Source organism: Sus scrofa, chromosome 13, assembly GCF_000003025.6.
Source record: "Sus scrofa isolate TJ Tabasco breed Duroc chromosome 13, Sscrofa11.1, whole genome shotgun sequence".
Classification (NCBI taxonomy): domain Eukaryota; kingdom Metazoa; phylum Chordata; class Mammalia; order Artiodactyla; family Suidae; genus Sus; species Sus scrofa.
The window spans coordinates 29,127,454-29,155,408 of record NC_010455.5 but is presented as its reverse complement, the minus strand read 5'-3'; the positions used below and the strand labels follow the sequence as shown (position 1 = coordinate 29,155,408).

Below are 27,955 nucleotides of genomic sequence, written 5' to 3'. Positions count from 1 at the left end.
ATGTCCCATTCTTCCAGAAAGTCTTACTCAGGAAAAAACCGCTAACCAAACTAAACAGCATGCTTGGTGGCTTCAGGTTCTGGCAAACCTTCCTAATCTGGTTACAAACAGTTCACCAACAGGTAGCTGGACCTTGGACCCCACTTTCTGGTACGGTGGATCCTACTTCTCTGTAGCCTAAGCACACGGCCTTGAACTCCACGTCTCTATCATTTCAGAGGCTCTCAGCGTCTAGATGGAGCCCTCAGATATCCCAGAGTCCACCACCCCTTTTGAGTATGATCCTCAGAGCTTTCTGTGTGAGAAGAAGACCTTCGTCTTCGCCACCTTCAGCACCACCATCCTGTACTGCCTGGTGTTCTTCCTCAGCATGGTGGGCAACAGCCTGGTGTTGTGGGTCCTGGTGAAGTATGAGAGCCTGGAGTCCCTCACCAATGTCTTCATCCTCAACCTGTGTCTCTCGGACCTGGTGTTCTCCTGCTTGCTGCCCGTGTGGATCTTGGGATACCACTGGGGCTGGCTGCTGGGAGACTTCTTCTGCAAGCTTCTCAACATGATCTTCTCCATCAGCCTCTACAGCAGCATCTCCTTCCTGACCATCATGACCATCCATCGCTACCTGTCCGTGGTCAGCCCCATCTCGTCCCTGCGTGTCCACACGCTCCGGTGCCGTGTGCTGGTGACTGCAGCGGTATGGGCAGCCAGCATCTTGTCCTCCATCCCCGATGCCGTCTTCCACAAGGTGTTCCCCTCAGGCTGTGATTATTCAGAACGCCAGTGGTTCCTTGCCTCAGTCTACCAGCACAATGTCATCTTCCTTCTCTCTGTGGGGATCATCCTGTTCTGCTACGTGGAGATTCTCAGGACCCTGTTCCGCTCGCGGTCCAACCGGCGCCACCGGACAGTCAGGCTTATCTTCACCATCGTGGTGGCGTATTTCCTCAGCTGGGCTCCCTACAACCTGATCCTGTTTCTGCAGACACTGCTGAAACTTGGGGTCATTCAGAGCTGCGAGGTCAGCCAACAGCTGGATTACGCCTTGCTCATCTGCCGCAACATTGCCTTCTCCCACTGCTGCTTCAACCCGGTGCTCTATGTCTTTGTCGGCGTCAAGTTCCGCAGACACCTCAAAAGTCTGCTCCGGCATTTCTGGCTCTGCCGGCAGCAGGTGCCCGGCTTTCCCCCATCACCCCACCCCACGGGTGCCTTTGCCTATGAGGGCACCTCATTCTATTGAAGGGGAGTTTGGTGGTGCAGACAGAGGGGCTGAAGGAGAAGTAAGGCAGGAAGGAGAGGGGAAGACATGGCATTAGGAAATGCTGCAGCTACAGCAGCGAGGGCGAAAGAAATACATCACACCACGGGCTCCTTCACCCCCCCCACAGAAAATTTCCCCACCTGGAAATTTTATTTTGCCACCCGTAAAAGCATTTCTTAGATTTCGAGAAGATCTTTTATCATCTATTCCTCTATTTAGACATGGATTTCTTATCCTTGCTTAGTTCAGAAGGCTCTGAAACATGAAAGGATTCCCAGAAAGGGAATACTTCAAGACATTTCCAGGGTCAGAAATTCAGTTATGAAGATGTAGGCTGCTGGCAAGACAGCCTTTCCCGGCTGATTGTACGGTTGTCCAGGCTGATTTTGGAGGGGTTGGCTCTGAATGACTGCTGGAAGAGGCTGTGTGCATGACAGAAGTAATCACATCCTCAAATAAGCATAGTCAGAACGAAATCTGGATTCTAAAAACCCACAGCTGGACTGGAGACGTGTTCTGTATCACAGTTCTGGTTTCTAGCATGTGAACGGGCACTTGCATAGTTAGTCTCTAAATCTTTTATCAAAAGAATGAATGCAGTTAAGTGCCATCTTCTGCCGGCATTTATCTGGAGGATCTGAGGATGAATGAGATATAGACTCCACCCTCCAGGTGCCAAGAATCCAGTCCCGACAGCTCAGATAACTAAACACCCACCTTGATGAAGGCATCCAGGGTGAAGATTCCTCTAAAACCTCATCATCTTCAGATGGATATTGAGCTGACATTTCTGATTCATCACTTTCCATCTAAAATGTTCTCCCCCTGCTTGGCTGATGGTCCCAGCTTTCCCCCCAAAACCGTGTCATCTTTCCCTCCACTCCCATGGCAAAGTCCTCTTGATGCTGTCTTCCCAGTGTCTCTCACATGCCCACAGCTTCATCCCCAGACCACCTCACTTCCTCAGCATCTTCCTGCTGCTCTTCTCTTTCCCCACCAAGCATACTCTGCATTGACATCAGGTGCTTCAGTGGCTCCACATGACTTGCAAATAAACCCCCCAAAACTTAGAAAGTCCCCTTGAAAGACCCCTCCAATCTGTTGCCAACTTTCTTATTTTTATTCCAACCCAAGCCGCCACCACTACCCCCACCCCAAGCCACCTGGGATCCAACTACAAAAGACTACTGGCCCTTTTCCGGATACCTTTCTGTCAGTCTCCTCTGGGCCTTTGTCATGCTGGGCCTTCAACTCCCTAACCTACCAGCTCCTTCTGGAAGCCTCTGCAATATGTAAATCAGAAAAGCACTTCCTAGGTTGCCGTGTCACTCTGCTTGTCCCCTCTAAAATAGTATCTGGGATTCCCATTGTGGCTCAGCGGAAACAAACCTGACTAGTACCCATGCCTCACCCAGTGGGTTAAGTATCTGGCATTGCCTGAGCTGTGGTTTAGGTAGCAGATGCAGCTCAGATCCCGTGTTGCTGTGGCTCTGGCTGTGGCTGTGGCCAGCGGCTGCAGCTGCAGTTCCGCCCCAGCCTGGGAACTTCTATATGCCGAGGGTGCGGCCCTAATAAGACCAAAAAAAAAAAAAAATAGTGTTTGTCACTTTCCAACATGTTACACCCATGGATGTCTTATCACCCTGTGCCCACAGAGTGCACACCACCTGAGGGCAGGAACTGGTCTTGCACCTGCCAAGCATGGGCCCTGATATTCAACCATTGAGTACTGAGTGAGAGCAAAGAATGACAGCTATTATTATTCTTTCAGTTTATGCTTTTTTGGGGAGACATGCCCATGCAACATATTCTACCTTGTTTGCCCCAGGCCGTTTTCTTATAAATATTAACCTTTCTTTCTAGTCTTTACCCTCAGAGCACATTGCTTATCCCTCTCTGTGGCAATGGCTAAACTTGCCCTTGCTTTTCAGTTAATAGGATACATGCCTGCCTCTTTCACTGCCCCACAGCTTCACATCCAAGGACATAGATAAAAACCACCCTCTAGACTTTGCCATGCCCCACACACCTGGTCCCAGACCAGACTGTGAACCAGATTCACCTCTGGAGTGGGGCCTTTGGAAAAGGTGATTCTGACATGCACCCCAGTTAGGAGCACTTGGCTGTAACTCCTTGAAGATGGGAATTCCAGAGTCTTCCAGTCACTTGAGCGGGACTTGGCACACAGCAGGCACTCAGAATATGCTTGTTGAATAAAGTGGCTGCTAATATAGCCCTCAGCTGGAGCCTAGAGAGCTTGTAGAACATTCTCCTTTTCAGTTCCAGCTTCAGTTTCACTGGGTAGCCAGCCTTGAAAGAATCTGACCTGGCTGGGGAAGAGCGAGGGTCTAGTTTTAAGAATTAAGCCTGAGAGTTCCCGTCAAGGTGCAGCAGAAACAAATCCGACTGGGAACCATGAGGTTACAGGTTCGATCCCTGGCCTCACTCAGTGAGTTAAGGATCTGGCGTTGCTGTGGCTCTGGCATAGGCCAGCAGCTGTAGCTCCAATTAGCCCCTAGCCTGGGAATCTCCACAGGCCGTGAATGTGGCCTTAAAAAAAAAAAAAAAATTAAGCCTGCATCACCTGTTGGGAAGGGTTCAGAGGCACGCCAGTGAAGGGCTAGAACTCCCATGGACTTGTTAACCAATTGGTAGGGCCATCACTCACCACAGAAGAAAGAAACAGCAAAAGAAAGAGACAGAGATAGTTGTGGGGTCAGAGCTAGGTCTCTGGTCAGGCTAATCTTTCTACACCCCCTTTAAATTGATATTATTAAAATTTTATTCAACTTTCATTTGAAGGGGCAGGCTAAGCCCAGGGAGCAGAAGGGGGACTGCTGCTCACACAGTCCCACTTCGCCAATGCAAAGCACAAGTTTTGAGCCCTCTCTTCTTAGAAGGCCAATTTGGGGATGTCATGTCATAACAGAGCATGCCCTTTGAGGGCCCCACTCCATCATCTCCTCACCTCATCCCATTCCCTCACATCCAAAGATGCTTATCTAACTGTTCTTTTCAACACATACAGCGATATCCGTGGGTGCACTTCACTGGTACAATCATGTTTGTCTCTCTGCATTTCTAGTGTTGCTCTGGCATCCCCAGTAGACTAGCTCCCAAGGTCATCTTTCAGCTAGAGCCTTCTCCTAATCTAGCTCCTTGGAAATCCAAGGGAAGCGGCACCAACAAAGAGAGGTGTGGATGGGAAGATGGAGGGGCGTCCATCCTTCCAGAAAAGGAGCCGTGGGCAGGACTGCTGAAGGAAGCAGTCCGTGAGCTGCACCCCAGTGACCACACTCCACATTTATTGACCACATTCTTCACAAGCCACAACCTCCTGCTTTCCCCTCCTTCAGCCCACTCATTGCTGGATCATGTGGTAGTTCCATGGCATGGAAGTTCCTGGACCAGTTTTCTGAGGAAACCCCATTCTGTTTTCCATAGTGATTATATCAACTTATGGTACCACGTCAAACCAGTCAGGATGGCCATCATTAATAAATCTACAAATAACAAATGCTGGAGAGGATGAGGAGAAAAGGGAGCCCTCTTACATCTTCCAGTCAGCACTGGCACTGCCCAATGAACTTCACATGAACTTTTCCCTAGGGCCCACCAGCTCGGACAGCACCTGGTTTGTTGAACTCCTGATGCCTTTTGTTTGTGAAACCTGCCTGTGATGGGAAAAATATGAATTACTCTTGAAATCATCTCATGAAAATGGAAAGCCTATTGAATCATATATGCAATTAAAAGATAAGCATGTACTAACTTACCTTGGGCTGGTCATTTCCCCCTCATTTCTACCCAAGATCATTACATAAGATTTTTAGAAGTTCTCTGCTTATGAGGGATCTGGGTTAGGATCTTGCATGAAAGGAGCGATACAGAAGGAAGACTGGAGATAAAGTGTGGAACAAGCCCTGTGTGGGTCAGGATGGTAGGAAATTGCCTCCATTCAGGCCTTAGCAAAATTGTCCAGGAGGCCAAGTCTGTCTTGAGTGCTCCTAGCTTCAGTGTTCTGTTCCTGTCTCTCCCCTGGCCTGACACTCGAGTTTTCCATCTTCAAGTCCAAAGTTTTTTTCTATCTCATGACCCATTGTGCCTGAACAAGGACCTTCCACAGATCAGCCCTCCAATCAGAAAGAGTAATATCACTTTCTACTGGGAAATTTCAGGGATCCTGAAAACTTTTTTTGGCTGCACCTTTGGCATATGGAAGTTCCTGGGCCAGGGATTGAACCTTTGCCATAGCAGTAACCCAAATCACTGCAATGACAAGGCTGGACCTTAACCCACTGCACCACAAGAGAACTCCCCTGAAAACTTGATAGGAGATATTTTGCAGGTTTGGGGGAAGTTTAGGAAGGAAAAGAAGGTTATGCTAACATATCATTAAATTATTCTAGTACAGAGGTCCTCTTTCCACCTTGGGATCAGTCCAGATTTTAGATGTGAGACTGTTTCAATCCCTTCTCATACTCAGCAGCCCCAGCCCCTCCACAAAAGAGTGTCCAGAAGAATCAAATATGACAAAAGTGGCCTGGCTCCTTGAGTGTCACCCATAGTTAGAGAGAGGGCATGGGACTAGAGATGAGCACAGGGAATTGGATGGTTGCAGGGATTAGAGATGAGGGTGGGGATAAGAGGGGGATAGGTAGACCCCAAGAGGTCCCTGGCCACGCTTGTAGAGGCCCTGCTCTGGGCTCTGTGCAAAGGCACTGGGAGTATAGCAGTAAGACCACAAAAATAAAATAAGCCCCACTCTCAAGCTGGCCAACCTCTGGCCATTCCTATTTAGGGAAAGATTTCCATAGGATTGCTCCGGGCCCGGGTGATTCTTGGCCCTTTTTCCAGATGACCTGGATGAACCCTCTTGACTGAGAGAAAATGACCTGACCTGACTGTCCACACACTGGGAAAGCACACCTTAAAAATGTGTCATTAAAATTATTCCAAGGCTGGAGTTCCTGTCGTGGCTCAGTGGAAACGAATCCAACTAGGAACCATGAGGTTTCCGGTTTGATCCCTGGCCTCGCTCAGTGGGTTAAGGATATGACGTTGCCGTGAGCTGTGGTGTAGGCCGGCAGCCGTAGCTCTGATTAGATCCCTAGCCTGGAAACCTCCATATGCCATGAGTGTGGCCCTAAAAAGACAAAAAAAAAAAAAAAAAAAAAAAATTATTTCAAGCCACTTTGCAATGAACTATGGGAGTCTGGGGAAGGAAGTGCCCACCTGTGTCTGCTCTCTCCACAGAGGAGCTCAGTTTTTTGGGGGGGCTCCATTTCAGGAAAGATAATTTCCTTTTGCTATTTCCTTCCCATTCTTTCCTTTTCCTTTCATAGTTTTTAACAGGAAGAATGGAAGTCACTTCTCCAGAACCACCACAAACCTACTGTTCCATCCCTCTAACTCACTGCCTTATCTATACCTACTTTAGAAAAGATAGCTAATGAGGAATTCCCATTGTGGCTCAGTGGTTAATGAATCTGACTAGGAAATATGAGGTGGTGGGTTCAATCCCTGGCCTTGCTCAGTGGGTTAAGGATCTTGCATTGTTGCAGAAACCGCAAAAACCGTGGCAATGGAAGGAGACAAACAGCACTCAGAGATATGGAAAAGCAAGGTTTATTCAGCACAGGTGCGGGCTCAGAGGAGTCACCTCCAGAGTCTGAGCACCAGGTCTTTGGTCTCAGTAACTTTTATACACTACAAGGTCTTGATTTTCCCGTGTAAGCATCCCAGACCTCCCCCATCCCCAAGCAGACAGTGTTCCTCCCTAAGAAACTGAGCAAGCAAGGTTACAGAAGCGGAACTGATAAGCAAAGCTGGGTACATGATTAGCAGGGCTGCTGGCTTGGACAGACCGTTGTTACATTATTACAAGAAGGGTGGTATAGTGACAAGCATAGCTGGAAAGCCTTGCAGCTGCCTTCTTAGCCAAGGGGGGTTGTTCTTTAGTTAAAACTCCATTTCAGCATTGCCATGAGCTGTGGGGTAGGTGGCAGACCCGGCTGGGATCCAGCCTTGCTGTGGCTGTGGCGTAGGCTGGTGGCTACAGCTCTGATTGGACCACTAGCCTGGGAACCTCCATAGGCCGCGGGAGTGGCCCTAGGAAAGACAAAAAGACAAAAAAAAAAAAAAAAAAAAGATGGCTAATGAAATGCTCATAGCCTGGGAGTTCCCGTCCTGGCGCTGTGGTTAACGAATCCGACTAGGAACCATGAGGTTGCGGGTTCGGTCCCTGCCCTTGCTCAGTGGGTTAACGATCCGGCGTTGCCGTGAGCTGTGGTGTAGGTTGCCGACGCGGCTCGGATCCCGCGTTGCTGTGGCTCTGGTGTAGGCCGGTGGCTACAGCTCCGATTTGACCCCTAGCCTGGCGGCTCGGATCCCGCGTTGCTGTGGCTCTGGTGTAGGCCGGTGGCTACAGCTCCGATTTGACCCCTAGCCTGGGAACCTCCATATGCCGCGGGAGCGGCCCAAGAAATAGCAACAACAACAACAAAAGACAAAAAAAAAAAAAAAAAAGAAATGCTCATAGCCTAAATCTATTTGCTTTTCTGTATTATTCTGCCAGACAACTCCCCTCTTTCTCCATTTGAAATGTTGGGGTCATAACTGCTGACTAGACTAGCTAAGTCCTGTGAGGTAGAAAGGTGTTTCTAGATTAAATGGTGGGATCGGGCAGAGAGAAAAGAATGTGACCGGCGCAGACTAAAGTATCACATGTACTCTTCCTCTCCTCTCTTGTGTATAGTAGACATTACTAATACTAATGAATGCGTTCTGTTCTATTGAGTGTAGCCTCAGAGTGCTTTGCAACTTATAAATAGAAAATATAATAATATAAATCGGAATTGGGCAGAGAGTAGGATTAAGTTAGAGGCGGTGGTTCATTCATTAACGTAGTTTTTGAGCACTGATTTAAGCAGGTCGCTGTATTAAGCAAGAGGGATGAAAAGATACAACATTTGATTCAGCAGTGTATAATGCTTTTTATTTAGCTCCATATATACAAAAATATCAGTGCATGGAATCAACATAAAAATATTAATGAGCTATTTTACATTCTTTTTTCTTATCAAATCTTTGAAACAGGTGTATTTTGCACTTACACCATAAGTACAATTCACTCAAACTAGTCATATTTCAAGTTCTCGAAAGCCATACATGGACAGCACTGCTTTCAGGATCCCAGACATTTGATTTGTGGACACACACGTTCCCAGCGATTGCAAGGGTTAATTGAGAGCCGGCTGTCCCTAGGGACAAGAGGGAGAGGTGACGTAAGCTCTGTGGAGCGTGACGGGAGTCGTAGTCAGCGCCTATCTGCCTGTGGGGTCCGATGGGAGTTGTAGGCCGCGGCCCTGCGGAGCATGCCGGGAGTTGAAGTCCGCGCCATCCTGCGGCTGGGTTTGCGTATCATGGCCGCCCACGCCGCGCTCCGGTACTCTTCCGCTTGGCCACAGAAAGTTTCGGTTCTGCCCAGCAGTGGACCCACGAGCGTGTAAGTGCCCCGGGTGTTCGGCCGGACTCTGGGGGTACCTGAGCCGCTGTCGGCTCCGGAGCGGTAAACTTCCCTCGGGTGCGCCTTGTCACCTGTTGCCCTTACCCTCCCCGCCCATCCCGGGTCTTCCACAGACCCCGCCTGAGCCCGAGTTTTTGCCCAGAGGGCCTAGAAAGTACCTCGGGCCAGTTACTCTGACCCTGGAACCCAGACCGCCTCCGGTAATCAGTTAGAAAGACAGACCTTCCCCCCAACCCTCAACCCTCAAACACTAGTTCCAAGACCCTAGACTGCCGAGGAGCCCACCATGTGTGAGCTCATAACAAGTCTTGGAGTCTTTAAGCACGGGAGGGCAGGTCCCAAAGTTTCTGCCTGCATTGTCCAGGAGGCCGCTGATCTTAAGAATTGTACTTCCTGGCTCAGCTGAACCGGGACAGACAAGACCTTCACTTTGTGAGATTCCACGGATGTCCAGGTCTCTATCCTTCTCCCGTAAGGGTCGGTTTGTTCATCCCGGGCCATCCCCAGGCTACGGCCCATTCTCTTTACCCATTGACTCTTATGTTCGAGATAGCCCCTCGGTGACTGTTTCTGAGACATCTGTGGGTTGATGGATTGTGATGTGGCTGCACTGGCTAAAGTCTAGGCTGTTAAGAACCTAGGCTGGGGATGTAAGAGGAGGGCTGAATTTTTTTTTTTTTTTTTTTTAAGAAAAGTGTATGGGGTTGACACCTTAACCACGTGGCTCCCTGCTAGTGCACCGTGTCCTCTCATGTCTCTCCTCATTCTTCACAGTTTCATTGGCTGCCCTCTCCAGAAAAACAATAGAGTACTCTTTGAAACTGCCCGTGTTGGCCACAGCCTCTCTTCCCCTCCGCTTGTCTTACCACAGCAGTTTCCTTTCCCTGTAGAGAAATGGGTCAGGGGCTCTTTGAGGGCAGAGGATCAGGTCTTAATCTGCTCACTGTTCTCCTGCCACTTCCAGCCTTGTGGTCTCCTCTGCAACAAGCTTAACTCCCCTGCCATCTGCCTAATGCAGGTTGCTGGGTATTGCAGCCAGGGAAGATCTGTCACACTGAGGTTTTTCTGCTTTCAGTGGCTCCTACCCTGTGAAATGGGTCCCTGTTGAGTGGATTCCACTTGACCCTCTCTTTCTTGACACTTGCTCTTTACAGTTTATTGAACGCCCTGCACCACTTATGGGCCATTATTATATCATCTTGGAAATCAGAGTTTGTCGTCTCAGTGACGAGATGTGGCTTTCTTTGATTAAAAGGATTTGAAAAGGCTTTAGGAAAAAAATGTTCTGCTTCTATTAAAAATGTTCTTTCTGGAGTTCCCGTAGTGGCACAGTGGTTAATGAATCCGACTAGGAACCATGAGGTTGCGGGTTCAATCCCTGGCCTTGCTCAGTGGGTTAAGAATCTGGCGTTGCTGTGAGCTGTGGTGTAGGTTGGTGGCTAATTAGCTCTGATTAGACCCCTAGCCTGTGAACCTCCATATGCCTTGGGAAGCGGCCCTAGAAAGGGCAAAAAAGACAAAAAAATAAAAGTTCTTCCTTGTGTAGTGCTTCAGTAAGTTTTAAAATTTTTTGTTAATACTTTATTAGGAAAATCGTTAAACATATAGAATCATTGAAAGAATTGTATAGTGAGCATATGCTTACCTCTTCGATTCTACAATTAATATTTTACTCTGATTTTTTTTTATTTTGCTTCAGCGTCGATCCTCTAGCTGCTCCTTGGTTGGTCGTTGCTCCTCGTGGCTGGTTTTGGGACCAGGACTTTTAACTTGGTCCTTTTGGGGGAATATGGCCCTCCCCCCAGATGTTTGTGATAAGAGGAACCACCCAAAACAGCACAGGATCAGAGCAGCTGGTGACTTTGCCCCATGCTAGTCATCGAAACTGGGCTGCTGCCTCCAGAACATACTGTAGGCACTCAGGAAATGGCAGGTCCCCCTCTTCCCTTTAGAGGAGAGACTTGGCTAATGGGTAGCCTATGTTTTTTGGTGATTCCAAGGACAAGTTTGGTCACTGAAAACTAGAAAGTCTCTAAACCTGAGGTAGAGGGAGTGTGTTATCTAGCTGTGGTGCCATGGTGAAAACCACTGTAGGAAGTTAGTCTGGAGCCACATTCGGGAGCAGCCCAGGCAGCAGAGCAGGTAAGGACCATTAACCAGAGGCCACCTATGAGCAGAGATGAGTTGAATTTGGCCTTGTCAACATCTGCTCATCTCGTGGCTAGGTGTCACTGTCTTGCTCAGAAGGTAAACATATTTCCTCTCTGTGATCTCAATGCCAGATTTTTTTTTTTTTTTTAAGCTCTTGATTGCTACAAGAGCTTCTGTTTGAACAACTAAATAAATCAGTAGGTTGGGTATTGAACGGTTTCCATGGGTCTCTTTATCTTGCTGTTTTTAGATGTGTCACTGTACTCTCCATAAGAGCTTCAGCCTCAGAGCGCTTGGGCTCTCTGGCTCTTAGGAGATGAGGATGGCAGAACTGTACTCAGTTCGGCAGAAGGTGTATTTCCCTCTTTCTCACTTTGGAGCCAGTCAGCCTGCTGGTTTTAGTGACCACCACAGGTCTCCCATGGCGTTTGAAAGACACCAAGTGCCTATTTCTAACTGGGCCAGATCCTATTTGCAGGGATGAGGATGTGCGTGTCATTGTGTTTCTAAGGACCAACTTAGGGAGAATCTGTGGTCTGGGTATGATACTGTGGCCCTGTGGCTGGTCCCAGGGCCCAAAGGCGGGTCTGGCCAGCTATCTCAGGAGCCTAGGGTACTATACCCTGGGCCTTGGGCAGAAAACTGAGTTAGGGGAGCCCTTGGAATCCAGAATAAAAACCTGAAGGCAAAAGCGTTCCAAGCAAGCCATTAGGCTGGAGGGCTGGCCCAAAAGGAGAATCGCTATAAGAGGCTCAGGATAGTCTGACAATGAATCAGAGGTAGCAGCTTAATGTGGAGCTGGAAGGAACCTACATCCGTAGTACTTTTTCCAGGACATTTGCAGCCTGGGTCATGAGTAGGGAGGGGGCACTTAGAACCCTCACCTAGAGTTAGCCACTGAGAATGTCTTTTCACCTGTTCACCTTTCCACCTCCTCCCTGTAGGAAGGTAAATGGTAACCTTCCCATGCTGTACCTGAAAACACACACACACAGTAGGAAGAGGTCAAATAACTTCCCCAGTACAGATAGGCTAAAATTGCCTGAAAATAGTTTGAACTCAATGTACCATGTACCATGTTCAGTCATGGCACGATCTTTACTGCATTATTTGTTGCCTGATAGGACATGGAAATTTCACGAGATGAGTCTGACTCTGCATTCAGAGTAGGGGCCAAATTGACAAGACTCAGCTATGTGATTGATAACAGAGAAGACACTTTCCTTGCTTGTTGCCACCTCTAGGATGTTTTCTCTGGGCTTTCCATTGGCAAGACCTTAGCCATGCAGCCCCAGAGATGGATGTGTGGCTGCTTCTTGAGCAACTGCATGCCTTCCTAAGAAAGACAGTCAGCTTTCTCAAGGCCCAGAAGCAACATCTCACATCGAAAGTCCCTCTTGACCCTGCTCTCTTGGGGCAGCAGGCTAGAGTTGGGGCCAATTTTGTGTGTGTACCAAGGGAGTGACTAAGAAACCTGGAATTGTTGGTGGGAGGGAGGAGGCCATGAAAAGGTTCAAGAAGTGATGGCAGAGTCTCAAGTTTTCATTCCCTTTAAGAAAGGAAGATTGCAAGCAAGGAGTGTTTGGACCAGATGACCCAGGCCTGCAGTTGGCCGGTGCTTTCATTATAGGTCTTTAATTATAATTGGGTGGCTTAATGAGCCTTTGTTTACATGTGCTAAAATGTCGGCTTCCAAGCTGGCCTCTGACAAGCTCCGGAGCACTCTCCTAGGTGCTGCATTGAAGCCCTGGCAGGGCAGCCTGCCTGTCCACGGACTGCTTCAGTGCCGAGCCCCTGGACTCCAGGCCTTCAAAGCTGCAGGTACCAGCCAAGTGTCTCCCTTTCTATGGATGTAACAGATAGATGTGGCTGGGTGTGCTGAACCAGGCCAGGGCAGTGGACTCTTGGGAAAGGCTTTCTGCTTTTGACTGGTCTGAACTGTCCTGTTAACATTTGATCCTAGTCAGGGTGGAATTGACACCTGCTATACACCTCCTTCTTCGGGATGTCAGGGAGGAGCCCAGCTCTAAGGGGCCCTGTCTGGTTCAGATCTTAGCTGTTGTGTTGGAACGAGTACGAAAAATTTGGTCAGCAGGGCAAGGTTGTCTTGCATGCCCCAAACCTCCTCCTCCTCCTCTGATCCTTCATTCCTTGTGTTGTTACTCAAATGCTGTTGTCGATGGGGGGGGGCACAATGTGAGAGTTGTGAGTTGAGTGTTATTGGGGGCAAAATGTGGACTATAGCTTGGGAGACAGCGTCTCAAATAGCTCTGAGGTCCTGCCCCAAAGAGGAAGGGAGTCCATATTACATATTTTAGTCAAGGGGGCACGTGCAGTCGAGCATACATTTTGCTGCTAGTCAGGAAGAGCAGATGTCACTGTTGATAATGATTTTAGTACTTTTCTAGATAGGAGGAGATGCAAGAAATGGGTCATAAAATCTTCTCCTGGAAATAAATACCGTATGTAGGCCTGTTCTGCCAGTTTTCCCAGAGCACAGAGTGCCCCATTTCCTGATCTCCACCCTGAGCTCCTTTCGGGATGTGTTGAAGGTCAGCGCCTGCAGTGGCTAGTGGCGTCATTCTTGTGGAGGCAGACGGCAAGTGCCAATTCTTAGTTGGCACTGTTGCACCTGCCAGAGCCAGTTTTTGGACAACATTGTTATGAGTATTAGTCATTTTCACCAGAGTGTTAATAAGTTTACATGAGTCAGTGTCTTTGTATCTTAATTTGGGACTAAATTGCTGTCGCTATTGTTTATGGCATTAAGGGCATCTGGGCAGGTATAAGAGGGATTTGGAGGTCAGGGAAGTTCCTTTACCTCTAAGATAATACCTAGGCTGTGACTAGGAACTCAGACAATGGTCCCAGGTAATAAATAAGAATTTTTAAAAAATGCATTTAGGCCTTTTTTCCCTCTTTATCAGACATTCTGGGTAAACTTAAACCTAATTTTGAGTTGTTGGCAAGTGAATTCAAGGTTCCCCAAAGTTTTATAAAATGAATTTCTCTGGTGTTTGAAGAGCTTGCCAGAGACAGTGATGGAAGTTTTAACAGTTATGCAACAAGCACCCTTGGATTCACGGAAGTGATTTGAACTTTGAAGACCTTGCAAGTCCTGGAGCCTTTGCCTCATTGCTGAAGTGTCCATGATGATGGCTGTAGCCTTGTGGACAGAAGCAATCTCTGATGTCTCCTGAGTTAGAAGAGCAGTTTGTCAGTGTGCTATAGAGGTCAGGATTGCACTGGTTCATGCCAGAAGTCTGTGATCCCTGTGGTATAATAAGAAATACATATTTGGTCTCTGTCCCTGGTTCCTGGCAAAGAGCTACTAAACTCTTAGAATTTCCTGAGTCATTAGCAGTGTCTTTTGTTATTCATAACAAGCCCCTTTCAACCATTAGTAAGTTTATGCTAATAAGATAAATCAGGATAGATAGCTTCTGGCTGGATAAATAGCTTTTGGCTGAGGGCTGGTTGCCAGAGGACCCAACTATAGGATTAGAAGGTTGAGACCTCTGGGGAGTGGAGAGGCGCTGAGGATGGCCAGCGATTTAATCAGACATGCCTATGTAATGAAACTTCCATGAAAACCTCTAAATGGGGATTCTGAGAACTTTTGTGTCAAAGAACACATTGAACTGCTGGAGGGAGCAGAGCCCCGAGGGTGTGGAGCTCCACATGCCCCCCCCCCCACATTCCCCTTCCCCATAACTCTGTGCATCTCTTCCATTTGGTTGTTGCTGAATTGTATCCTTTAAAATAAACCAGTAATGGTAAAATGTTTCCCCAAGTGTTGTGAGCCATTCCAGCAAGTTATCCAACCTGAGGGGGGATTGTGGGAACCCTGGTTTACAGCTGGTTGGTCAGAAGTACAGGTAGCAACCTGGGACTTTTGACTAGCGTCGAAAGCCTGGGCAGTCTTGTGGACTGAGCCCTTAACCTGTGGCGTCTGCCCTGGCTCCAGGTAGTTAGTGTCAGCATTGGGTTCAGTGGTGTCAACTGGATATCCATGTAGAAAAAAGCCACACATTTGGTGTCAGAATGTTATGAGTAAAAAATAGCTCATCCCTAAACCAAAGGGTGAGCTTATCAAGAGACAGAAGGAAGCTGACCATGGAGTGAAGAGAGACAGTTTCCCATTCTGGGTCTTTTGAAGGTTAATAGTGACCTCAGACCTAGGACGAGGGAGATTGAAATGCTTAAATTGTCCTTTGCAAGTCCATGAGAATAGCATTCCTGTGGTGACCATTTGTTTCCTGAAACCCTTTGAGATGGTGACCCAGAGCTCTGGTGGGAAAGCCCAGTGTGACCTGCAGGCCAGCAAGCCGGTTTCTCAGGGCTCATTACCTTGATGGTGATGCAGGCTCTTTAGAAAATCAACTTGTATAATCAGCAGGTGGCCATAGCTTACCCTGGGACCTGGGACCTTGGCCTTGGCTGAGGAAGGTCCCCCCCCTAAGGTTCAGGCACAGAAGACCTCCTGGGATCGGGCTGACACTTGCAGCTTCACCAAAGTGCCAAGAAGTCCTGAAGGGGCATATTTCTGTCTGCTTAGGCTCATCTTGCCAGATGCCAGTTTGCTTTGCAGACACTGTCTTCCTCATGCCAGGCTCCAAAGAGGGCTGGTTTCTAGGAAATTCAGCTGGTCATATAGCTCATGCATTGTCCCAGCCCAACCCTTGTAAGATAACCTGTAACAGCCTCAGAATCTGTTGTTGTTAGCACTTCCTTTCCAAATTCTGCTGTCTGGCACATGTGAGTCTCACCCTAGTTTCAGGTAAGTGTGCACACAGACGTGGTAGGCTTTGTTCAAGGACTCATGGAGTGTAGGTCATCTTCTTCCAAGATTATTTCTTCCTGAGGCTACAAGGCTCTCTGTTGACCCTACTCAGATATGAGGAATTCAGGTAGAGAAGTGCCCTCCACCCTGGCATCCTTTCTTCCTCCTCTGGTCTCTTTGATGACCTCCTGCTCAATTTTTAGGCCTCTCCCAACTCGGTCGTCATCACAGAGTGTCCATCACCCTCTCCCTTTCCCAAGCTGCATGAATGTTTCCTTCATTGAGTCTCATTGTGTCTTCCTAAATTCGTCACGCTGCTATTTTGTTGTTGAGATATAATTTACGTATGTGACTTTTGACAAATTTGTTTGTCCAATATATTCAGTCGTGTAATCACCACCATAATCAAGACATAGAACCCAGAGTTCCCACTGTGGCACAGTGTGTTAAGAATCTGACTACAGTGGCTCAGGTTGCTATGGAGGCATGGGTTTGATCCCTGGCCTAGGACAGTGGGTTAAAGGATCTGGTGTTGCTGCAACTGTGGTGTAGCTTGCAGCTGTGGCTCCTCGTCAGTCCCTGGCCTGGGAACTTCCATATGCCATGGATGCAGTGGTTTAAAAAAAAAAAAAGACGGAACATAATTGCTCCCCGTCCAAATTTCTGCATACTTTCTTCTAGTGAAATCCTCCCTTCCCCCTCAGCCATGGCAACTGAGAGTCTGGTTTCTTCCCAGTGTTTTACCTTTGCAAGAATAGCATGCAGATAGAACACATGTCTGGGTGTTTTTTTTGTCTTCTTGGTGCACAGCCGAGCTCCTCCAGGGCCAGACAGTACCTTGTGTGCCCAGGCTACACATAGTGGGCACTTGACAGTGTGGTGTGGGGGCAGCTGTGTATTGTCGGTGATGATCCTTGTTTCTTTCCTCCTCACTGGGAGGAGCCAAGTGTCTGCCCAGGCAGCAGAACCCCTGCAGAAATCTGGCCAGGCCTGGGCTCCCTGCTCTGGCTCTGTGTTCAGCAGCTGACCTAGAGAGCTGCCTGGGGCTGGGCACACTGGCTTCTGCTAAACCGATCTCATCCTCAGTTTGGTGTCTGTGATAGTCAGGATGCAGCACTTGCTAGGGGCTGTGACTCTCTGGGGATCCATGTCACAAATTACTGAGAGTGTGTACAGGTGTGTGCCTCTCTAGTTCCTCCTAGGTCAGAGAGGCCCTCTTTGGGCCTTGTTTTCACTGAGTCACAGCTGCACTAGCTTTTGAGTTAAAAATAGGACTAGACATACCTGCACCATGACAGGCCCTGCCTGGGCCTCGGGCTGACGCTAGAGTGTTGTGTAAATATTTGGAGGAACTTGAGGTTGGTGACCAGTTCTCCTCCTGGATCCTCGTGCCTGGTATCCTGGAGCAGCAAAGGGAAGAGAGTGGTGGGGGAGTGAGGGCCAGCTCACGCTTGAAACACTCAGGGGGTTGGTGGCACATTTGAGAGGTGCTGGAGTTCAGGGTGGTGCCTAGAAGTCCGTGAAATGGTTGGTCATTTGCTGTGGTAACAGTGGCTCCCTTGTAGAGCCACAGAGTTTGAAATCAAACTCCCTACTGGCCTGTGGCCTTAGACAAGTTACGAGGCTTCTCTGAACACTGTCTCCCCTCTAGGGTGCTGGTGAGGATTAAGATGACCACGTGTGTAAAGCATAGACAGGTCCGGTGCACAGTAGGCCCTCATCTAGGGCTGGCTACTATGGCAACCACTAGTCTTGGCCAATCATTAGGACTTTGGCCAACAAACATTACGACTTTCTGTTGGCCATCTAAGGAAAGAGTTAGGGCCTCTGGAAGGAGGATAGGGTGGTGTCCAAATTCGTGTCCAGACCTCCATCCGATGCTACTCCTGTCTCCTCCTCTCTCTTGGTCTCCAGCCACCACTGTGTCCTTAAATCACTTCAGCAGCTGCCCACGTAGCGCTAGTAACTCAGGACTTAACAGCCATGTGAGGGTTGTAACGAGCCTAAAATAGAGACGTGGCCCTTGTCTGGTCCTGAGGGCTGCGCCCGCCCTGGATAGCAGGCCCAGGGGTTTCTGCCCTCCCAGGCTGAGCCCAACGCTGGACTAGGCGGCTGGAGGCTACAGACCTCCCCTAGAGGCAAGCCAAGCTCTCCTTGGTCCGGAAGCCCTGAGGGTAGGTGTCCTCAGCCTCTCGGCTCTACCTCCCAGCCAAAGGTTACCTGCTATTCCTCAGAGAAAGCAAAGCTGGGGGTTGGGGGGGGTGGTCTGAAGGAGGTGGGTCCCATGTGGCCACACCTTGGGCTTAGTAAGCTGGCGAGCACTAGTTCTGGCCTTGATCTTGGGGGTAGGGGGTGCCCCTGGGAGGCATTTTGAAGGTAGAAAGTGAGGTGACCTTAAGAGGGTAACTGGGAGGGGAGCACAGAATGAATAGGCCATTATGTTGTTTGATTGATCTTGGTTCTTTTTTAGCCCCAAACCAGGTCATTGTGTCTGAATGTAAGTGTATCAGAGTCGCCCACAGAGCCAGAGCCTCAGAGCAAGGTCAAACCCTTCCCTCTAAGGGAAGATGTCCGGATGGGGTGACTTTGTGCCCAGAGCAGTGTCCTTCTCCCGCTGTCTTTAAACCATGTATGTGACCACTTCTTCCATGGCCGCCTCCTCCTCCTCATGCAGGTGCCACCATGGAGTCTGACCTCTGCTGAGTGGCCCTTGGCAGGAGGCACACAGCCAGGAAAGGCGGCCCCGGCCGGTCACGGTCACCATGGCGTCCAGCAGTGTGGAGAGCCAGCTGCAGAGAATCATCCGCGATCTGCAAGGTACGGCTTAGCTGCAGGCACACTGAGCTGGGTTTTGAGAGAGCTGTGGCCATCCTTTTGCTGTTGCCAGCTGAAATGCAGCCAGGTGATCTGTGTTTACACCAAGAGCAATTGGAGCCCTCGGGACACATCATACTGAAATATTTGGGGCTCAGATGTCCGCCCTGTGTAAGGCTGGGAGAGCTTGCCTGGCCCTCTTCTCAGGCACTGTAAAGACACTTTGTAAACAAAATCAAATATCCTTTTCTGAGCCTGGGTCTGATTTCAGTGTGTGTGTGTGTGTGTGTGTGTGTGTGTGTGTCTTTTCAAGCCACCGTGAAGTCTTTGAATTGTGAACCTCTGTGTGTGTGTGTGTGTGTGTGTGTGTGTGTGTCTGTCTGTCTGTCTTTTCAAGCCACCGTGAAGTCTTTGAATTGTGAACCTGTGTGTGTGTGTGTGTGTGTGTATCTTTTCAAGCCACCGTGAAGTCTTTGAATTGTGAACCTCTGGATGGTGGTGGAGTTGGCTCATTTAGGAAGGAATATCTTTCCTCCCCCTGAGCAGGAAGATGAGATGCCCATCTTTCTTGTTTTGCTGTTCTGGTCCTGGGCGGTGAATTGCCTGTCACCCATGACTCACTCCAGTTCTGGGCCTGCTGCCTCCTGGATGTCCCTGAGCTCAGCGTTGCCCAGTGGGAGAGACTAACTTGTGGGCCTCATCTCACTGGACAAAGGGAAGGCCAGATGAGGGGCTGCATGTGAAGAGAGCAGGCTCAGGAGGAAGAGGCTGTGTTCCCTACTTGCTGCAGGGTACAGGGCCCAGGTTCACCCTTTTAGGTGACATACCCAGGGTCAGAGTTTTTACAAATTTTCCATCCCCTGCAGATCACCAGGACAGGTCATATAAGCCTCTCTGGAGTGCCAGCACATTTGTTGCAACACGATCTGAAGGTGACCCCTTCCACCTATCACAGGGACCACAGTGACTCCCCTGACAGACTCAAGGCCCAGGTTCCTAGTGGCTCAGATACAGCAGTAACCACCTGCAGTTGCTATCCCTGGGCTAATGGATGCCATGGCCACCCTCATTCTGAAGGTCAAAAATCACTTTCGCAGGGTTATCTATTTAGATAGCACTTTGGACCTCTAGTAGCTCATAATTACATGGCATTTCATGTGTGCCAGGCATGAGCCTCACAAACAGTAACTCACTGAGTTCTTGTGTTTGGTCCTGTGAGGCAAGGTCCATTATAATTCCCATTTTGCAGAAGGCACAGGGAGGTTAAGAGAATTGCCTAAAGTCAGAGCCTGGGTTTGCACATGTGCCTGGTGCCAGAGTCTGTGCCCTTAATTACACCAGTCTACTTCCAGCTAAAATAAGAGAGGGCTTCTTTCTTTTTGAGACCACACACACACACATACACACACACACACACACACACACACACACCCCACACACACACAGAAAGTAAAATGACATTCATGCAAATATGACTTTGCCCCAGTCTTCAGAGGTTTCCTTGCCAAGTAGGCAATCTCCTTGGTTTTAGTCTCTGGTTCTCAAGCATGACTCTGGGACCTCAAGGTCCTTGTTGGAGAGAAAAGAGGGGAGGAGGAGCCCGTGGCAGGGCTCTTGGTCCATGGAGGAGCACAGGCATCAGCCTTTGTTCAGGTGCCCTTTTCATGTACTAGCCTTGTCTGTCATCCCCCACATCCCAGGGTCACCTCATTGTCCTCTACTCAGCCCTCAGAGCAATTTAGTGGGACTTTTTAAAAGTACCACTTTCTCAAGACCCTTTCCTTTTGTGTCGGTGATTATCAGAGATTAGAGCTGGAAATTTCATATTCTGTATCCGAGGCTCCTTTTTTCAAAATTTTAGAAGTTCCTGAGGGTGGGCAGGGTAGAAGGCTCTGTGTGCTTACTGGTCCCTAGCCCCTGGCTCTCAGTGCCAGCCACAGCAAACACTTGTAAGAATCAATCCCAAGAGCATGTCTTTGCCGTTTGCTCACCCTGGTCTGGGAGGTCAGTGTTGATTAAATCTTAGCAGCTCAGGCTCAGCATCATCCTGGACGGGTCTGCTTTCTAACCAGAGTCAAGAGCAGATTAGACCAAGGCTCCTTTTCTTTCAAGAATTGTCAGAGAAGATAATTTTGTCCAGCATGTTCCAGCCATCTCAGATGGGGACATTTTTCCTAGTAGCTCAACTAAACCCAGCTTCTGACAGTCCTTCTGTTCCCCCAGGGCTGTGAATGAGAGTCAAAGGAGGCTTTTCCTCTTTTTATGCACTGAGAAGTAAATCATCTTGGAAGTTAAGAGTTGAGCTCTGGAGTCAGAAAGCCCTTGAGAAAACCAAAGTTCCCATTCCACCTTTGCTGTCTGCCACCCATGATCTTTGGCCAAGTGCCCCAACCTCTCCGTGAATTTCTCATCTGTAAAGCAGGCACGATAATACCAGCCTTTGTCAGCTCTACCTTGTACTTTTTTTTTTCCACATCATAACAGCTCTGAATTCGGATCCTCTTAAAATCAGTTGCATCTTAGATTTGTTGAAATAAAGCAATTCCTGCCTCGTAGTGCTCTATTGAATGAGAAAGACACACAGAGGCCTGGCCCCTAGCTGGCACTCATTTAACGGAAGCAGGCAGTGAAGTTCTTGGCATCGTCATCGTGACCACTGTTTGCACATTCTGAGTCCTCTGGAAGCCTGGACTTCCCTGTACTGAGCAGTAGGGTTACAGTGAAAAACAAGAAATGGAGCCAGAATAGAGAATAAAGCTCTCAGGGGTCAGTATGTAGGGGACTGAATGATTTCTCTACACTGCAAATGTTTGTTGACCAAATACTGCTTGCAAAGTACAAGGCCTGTGTGGTGGGCCTACAGGGATGACCAAAAAGTGTGCACAGTCAGCGAGCTGTTACAAAGTACCTATGGGCTCTCAGGACATCCTGGCACCTTCTGACTTGGGGTTCCAGCCCATGGCTGTTTCTGTAGCACTCCCCGTTACCACAGTGCTTTGCCATCATGGACCACTTACTGCCCGTGCTTCCTGGGGTCATTCTCCTGCTCTCTCTGGCCAGTCTCCATCCGGTTACATGTTCCTTTTTGTTGTCTTAAAGATGCTGTGACAGAACTAAGCAGAGAATTTAAAGATGCAGGGGAACCCATCACAGATGACAGCACCAGCTTGCATAAGTTCTCTTATAAACTTGAGTATCTCCTTCAAGTAAGTGACTCCCATCATGTGTTGATTTCTGCTCTTTTGTCTCTTATCTTCCTCTTGGCTGCCTCATCAGCATCTAGGGGAGCCACCGAACCCTCCTAGTTAGACTAAAGGTCAGAGCCCTCCCCCACCTCTAAGTGCGATCCTCTGGGGAGTCGGAATGTTGCTCCTCAGGATGGTTTTGGGAATTGAGAGCATTCTTTAGAGATTTAGGTCATCTTAAGACACGTCCCAAGGTCTCTGTATAGCAGGGATCTTAATTTTGGGGCAGTCACATGCCCCATTGGCGGTCCGGTGAAAGCTTTGGAATCTCTCCCCAAATGTGTGCATACACACCCAATCACACGTTTTCGAGGAGGGTGTGGACCCTCTGAAGATCATCCAGAGGCCCCTGTTCTAGAGGCTTGCTCCTCAAAGTGTGCTCCATAGAGGAGCAGCATCAGTATCTCCTGGGAGCAGGTCAGAGGTACACTCAGGGTTCCCACCTTGACCTGTTGATCAGCATCTCTGAGGTCAGCCTAGGAAGTTTTAACGTGTTCACAGTGTGATGTTCATGTCTGCTTGGTTTAAGAAGCACAGATCTAGGGAACTCTGCAGATGTGAAAAAATACAGGCAACTACAATAGACAAGAAGGGAATAGGCCAGAGTGTTGACAGAAGTTATCTCAGGGTCTTGATATTAGGCATTACAATTTTTTCTTTTCTTTTCACTTTTTTGTTTTATTCAGATGTCCTAACCATATATGCAAGTCTTTTATAGTCAGAAAAAGTGGTGTAAAACATCATGTTATAGGGAGATAAACTTCTGTCATTTTGAACACCGTAAGCTTGCAGTGTCACCTCCCACCAAAGCTGGGGGAGGTGTCTCAGGGCTTGAAGACTCACCTTTCACATGCCTTTCAGCTGGTTCTCTTATTTTACGTTGTGAAAGTATTTATGGATCTTTTTTTTTTCTCAGCTCATTTGGTTTTGGATTTGAAATGACTCATTGCTGACATTTATTTGCATTTATTCTATGTATATTAAAACAGTATTGAAACTTGAGTTAAGTAACTGAGATAAAATGTCACTGACACATTTCCCTACATTGAGACATCCTTATTATTCATGTTGCCCTTGAGACTTTCCACTTGCGTTTCTTTACCATGTGTTAATAGCACCTTCGGTGTCTTCCACCAAACCCTATGCACAGAGGTCCCCTCAAGGGATAAATCTTTGGGGGGCCAGTTATCCCTGAATCCCACTAGTTGGATGACCTTGAGCTAGTTACTTAACCTTACCTGTAAATCGGCAACTTAAACACCCTCATTCATCAATAAATAAAAATAATGCCGATAAAGGGCCTCTCCCCATGCCGGGCAACCTAGATGCTGTTGTTATAATTCGTCATTTAAATGGTGGGATCAACAGCAGTGGGTTTTGGATGTCTTCTCTCTTTCCCTGCCCAGTTCGATCAGAAGGAGAAGGCCACCCTCCTGGGCAACAAGAAGGACTACTGGGATTACTTCTGTGCTTGCCTGGCCAAGGTGAAGGGAGCCAATGACGGGATCCGATTCGTCAAGTCTATTTCAGAGGTAAGTGGAGCAGCCGAGGACCTCACCTCTTCCCCTTGGCTGCCTTAAGCCTCTCTTGCAGAGCAGCCGAGCGAGGAGGTGAGGGTTTACGGGTAGTAAGCAAGTAAAGAGATCCAGTCCAGGTCTGTGCAGTGCCCGTGTTAGCTCAGGGAAGCCTCGTAGATGAGCGTTCACCCAGCCAAGGAATGGCTTGATCCTACTCCACACATAACGGGGGGCTGTTCACACTCTCTGCTCGTGGTGTCCCTCAGGTGTAAGGACACCTTCACCTTTCTCAAAAAAAATCGGTTTCTTAGATAAAATCCTTAGAGTTGGCTCGGATACTTTCCCTACAATTTGTCCTGGAAAGTTGGATTTGAAATAAACAGAATGATGTGGGCTGTTGAGAGACATTTCTTAAAATGCTGACATGCTAAGCAGCTTCCTACATTAAGTTCTGAGCCCCGTGGGAGCAGAATGCCATGGCTTTGCTATTTTACAAAACTCCAGATAACAACACTGTCTCCCGCTGTCTCTCACTTACTCATCAGTCTAGTCCAACAGTGAGTAAAGAACTTAGCATATTAGGGAGCAAGTAACCCTTTACATTTGAATTTTACATTTACATTTACATTTGGGGCAGGAGACCTAAGGTGTTTCTACATTTCCTCTTTTGTTCCAGTATCTCACCCTTTAGAGTTGGCAGCCACAGGCTCAGGTGCTCTGGGAAGTACTCCCAGCCATCCCAGCTGTAGCTGGTGGGTTTTTCCTTGTGGGGAATGATGGTGTCAGGCATGTGGACATTGAGGCCTGGGCATTTTCCACCAGCTGCACCTTCTGACAGCTGAGAAAATGAGAAAAGATCATGGCTCAGAGGAGTTTGTTCTGTAAATTTCTTTAACATCCAGGTAGGACAGGCAGGTCCTGTGAGGTCTTGCCTGGTGGGACACTCAGGTGCATGACTAATGTATCATAAATCGCTGTCGCCCTCCTCTCCTTCAGTCCGGGGGAGGTTCTCATTATGTCTCTCTTCTCCTCCTCAGAGCAGCTAAAGCCTTTGGCTTTGTGACTTTGGACAGCTGAAGTCTGGAAATAAATTTAGTCTATTCCTCACGCCCCAGGGTTATGAAATGCTTAGATCTGCTTTTTTGGTAGTTTCCCCTTCTTTTCTCATAATGCAGTCAGACGTTCAGACAGTGTAAGACCAGGGAAACTGACTTCCAGAAGCAAAAAGCATTCCCTGCTTGCACAAACACTGGGTTTTTGGTGGCTGGCATAGGCTCCCCTTCCCAGAGGGTCCAGTCGTTCCATCTCTGTTGAAGACACTGCCCTCCAGGGCACCTCTGGGTGGAATGGCTTGGACTGTCACTAGACCAGATGGGCTGCTGGAGACTTGGGTTAAGTTTAATAATCAAGTGCCATCTGGGCCTACAAACCAGAAGGTAAAAGTTAATGGAAAAGAAGCATTGCTGGGCCACTTAGTCCTGTTTGGGGTGGGAAGCAGCTGTTTGGACTCAGTCCAAGGCTCTAATCAGCCATTTCTAAAGGTCCACGGTGGCTTGATCTGGATGACTTGCATTTTACCATGATGGACAGGGTTTGGAATTGGGGTGCAGCTTGGCACCAGGCCCCTGACGCAGTGGTCTGTCTTTTGCTGCCGTTGTATCTATCTCCATATAGTGTGACGAGCTTTGATGAGATGCTAAAGGAATTAAGGAATTGGATAATGAAGGTGGACCCATGATCTCAAAAAGTTCTTCAAAAAAGGCCGTGTTCCCCTGTGGCGCAGCAGGCGAAGGATCTGGTGTCGTCACTGCTGTTGTGTGGGTTCCATCCTTGGCCTGGGAACTTCCGTTTTCATTTGCAGTACACAGGAGCTATTATTGTTCCCTTCCCCAAAGGATGTTTAAAATAGCTCTCTTTACATATTAATCAAAGTTAATAGGCCTGATTTAAACTGTAGCCTCAAATGTTTACCTTTATAAAATTAAATGTTCTAATTGCTGGTACAATAGCCATTTTATTAATAAGGACAAGCCCTTCCCTTGGGAGCTTACAGACATGGGGCCTGTATGTGGGTGTGTGTTTGTATGAACTGCACGCTTCACTTCATGATGCCTTGCTCAGCTGTTCTCAGCTGCCTGCGTTTCCTGGTTATCACCGCTGAGCACCATTCTCACCTCATTTATCTGTAGAAAATCATTGGGCTGTGGGGTTGTCGTCAAGAGTCTCCCCTGGGCATCTGTCTTGATCCACCCCCTGCGGACGTGCCATGGTGGTTTTTATAAAGCCTCTGGTCAGGCTATCACCCACTTTTGTTTCCAGACCCACAAAACTCCTACAGAGGAGTGTTGTACGGAGATGTCTTACGAGGTTTCACGCCCTCTTATTTTTTAAAACTACTTCATGTTTTGGTATCATTTCCTTGAGTCAGCAGTAACAGGGCATGTAGCTCTGAGCTGAAAGGTACTGCGAGCCAGGATGTTTACACCATCACTAATGTGCCAGTGCTTGAGGCTGAACTTCGTGTTTCCTGTCTCCATCCAGTGTCGTGATGGGTTTCTTAGTTGGTACAGAGGGTTAGACCAACTTTTGGTCAAACCACTGCCACCCCTTTCCCCAGATCCCAAGTTAAACATGTCCAACTTTTGAAGGAGTGAGGAGGGTATGGGTATGACAGAACAGGAGCATGTGGCAGGTTGAGAGGTTTGGAGTCCCTTCTTACTTCTCTTGAGCTTCTGGGGCCAAAACATTGGGAGCATGAATCCGAATATGCAAACTGATCTCAGGGTCTTCTGTGGCTGTCTCTTTGGACAGCTTGATTGCGTTGGCCTGTCCTGGCAGCTGTGTACTCTGACGGGCATACCCCACCTCCATCTCAGCAAGCTTCCAGAAACCTCTTTAGAAACCATGTCTTGGCACTGTGGGGAGAGGTTTCGAAGCCAGGACTGCACCTGGACCCTCTGTCCACCTCAGACTTCCTGAAACCCATTTTTCATTATCCCAGTGTAACTGGGCCACTTAGAGACACCCCCGTCTCATCCCCTGGGCACCTTCTGATGAAATGTAGTGAGCTGGTGTAGCTAAAAGAAATCCAGCCAGGAAAGCATTGATAGATGGTTCTGTGAGGACACAGAGGAGGCAGTTATACATCCATCAAAGTCCCGCGCACACGCTTCTGCCTTTTGCCCTCCTCTCCTTTCCCGATTCCACACAGGCTCCAGCCAAGCAAGGCCTTAGGCCTCTCCCCCTGCACCTCTTCACCCAACCTTCAAAAAAAAAGCCCAGAGTTTAGCCAAACTGAGACCATCTTCCACTCCTCAAGCATACTTCTGGTGTGAGAAGTCCTTCATTTACCTCCATCTTGTTTGGTGAATGATCCAAATGAAGTCAAACCATTTCATCTCTGACTCTAAACCCAGAGATTCTGATAGAGCAGAGGAAGGAGAATGGCATTCCAGTAGAATCCACAGTAGATATTTGAGCCTATCATGATGGTACCTTCCTTGACACATTTGGTGGAGTCAACAGATTATTCTCAGATGGAGGCCTGCAGAAGTCCACCCCCTTAGGGCTTCGCTCTTTGGGGTGACGTTCTCAAATGTTTGTGTTCTTCGAGGAACATGAGTGAAGCCTATGTATAGGGTAGAATTAACTGACATTTTCTGCCCTCTTTCTGGTTTTGCCAGCCACCCAAGGGGCTTATATTTGGGGTTAGGCTAATAGCTCTTCATTTCTGTTTTATCTACCTTTGCCAGCTCCGAACATCTCTGGGAAAAGGAAGAGCATTTATTCGCTACTCCTTGGTGCACCAGAGGTTGGCAGACACCTTACAGCAGTGCTTCATGAACACCAAAGTGACCAGGTAAATATATGACAGTACTGGGCTTTACCCCCACACCATTCAAAAATGACCCCAAATCCCCTCATTAATAATAACAATACTACTTATGTTAGACAAAGACAAATATCATATGGTATCACTTATACCTGGAATCTAAAACACATTACAGGTGAACTTATTTTCAAAACAGAAATAGACTCAGAGATACAGAAAACAAATGGATGTTTACCCAAGGGGAAAGTGGGGGAGGGATAAATTGGGAATATGGCGTTAACAGATGCACACTACTATATGTAAAATAGATAAACAACAAGGATTTACTCTACAGCACAGAGAACTATATTCAGTATCTTGTAATAAACTATAATGGAAAAGAATTGAAAAAAGAATATAGACATGTGTATATATATGTCTAACTGAATCACTTTCCTGTACAAACTAACACAATATTATAAATCAAGTATAATTTTAAAAAATTATGATACTTCTTATAATCACAAGATGGGAACCATCAATGCTCAGTGATGGAGGGCTTTTAAATTATAGCAAATTAACTTGATTGGCATAAAAGCCATCACTTAAAACTATAATAAACTTTGTATAGCAACAAGGAGAACAACAATGTAATAATCATTGAAAAAGAATGTAAATCTTATCCAGCCTAAGGCAACATTGAAGTAATTACAAAATGCATATAAAAGAATTAGAAAGCATATGAGAAATGATTTGATGAAAGGATAGGATTATGTGTATTTTTAAAATTTTTGTTTTTGCAATGGGCAATTTTTCAACACTTTCGTTATATATTACACTGTAAAGTT

General features: G+C 47.8%; 2 protein-coding genes across 12 annotated transcripts in view; both read left to right on the top strand.

The window, feature by feature from the left end:
- XCR1 (X-C motif chemokine receptor 1) overlaps window positions 1-5,033 on the top strand; it is an 83,427-nt gene extending 78,394 nt beyond the window's left edge. For 2 of the 4 annotated variants that reach the window (XM_021068581.1, XM_005669459.3), the window contains one exon: window positions 219-5,033. In XM_021068581.1, the coding sequence (XP_020924240.1) occupies window positions 236-1,237 (1,002 nt within the window). In that variant the 5' untranslated portion in view covers window positions 219-235 and the 3' untranslated portion in view covers window positions 1,238-5,033. Of the gene's footprint in view, window positions 1-111 lie in introns of all 4 variants that reach the window. The other 2 variants (XM_021068580.1, NM_001001622.1) reach the window with 2 other exon arrangements.
- FYCO1 (FYVE and coiled-coil domain containing 1) overlaps window positions 8,617-27,955 on the top strand; it is a 78,686-nt gene continuing 59,347 nt past the window's right edge. Inside the window, exons 1-6 of one of the 8 annotated variants that reach the window (NM_001128477.1) lie at window positions 12,620-12,758; window positions 17,635-17,705; window positions 18,438-18,537; window positions 21,634-21,740; window positions 23,186-23,311; window positions 27,049-27,155. In NM_001128477.1, coding sequence (NP_001121949.1) covers window positions 12,620-12,758; window positions 17,635-17,705; window positions 18,438-18,537; window positions 21,634-21,740; window positions 23,186-23,311; window positions 27,049-27,155 — 650 coding nt within the window. Of the gene's footprint in view, window positions 8,766-8,825; window positions 8,844-12,619; window positions 12,759-16,311; window positions 17,895-18,393; window positions 18,538-21,633; window positions 21,741-23,185; window positions 23,312-27,048; window positions 27,156-27,955 lie in introns of those variants that run through there. The other 7 variants (XM_021068193.1, XM_021068195.1, XM_021068194.1 and 4 more) reach the window with 7 other exon arrangements.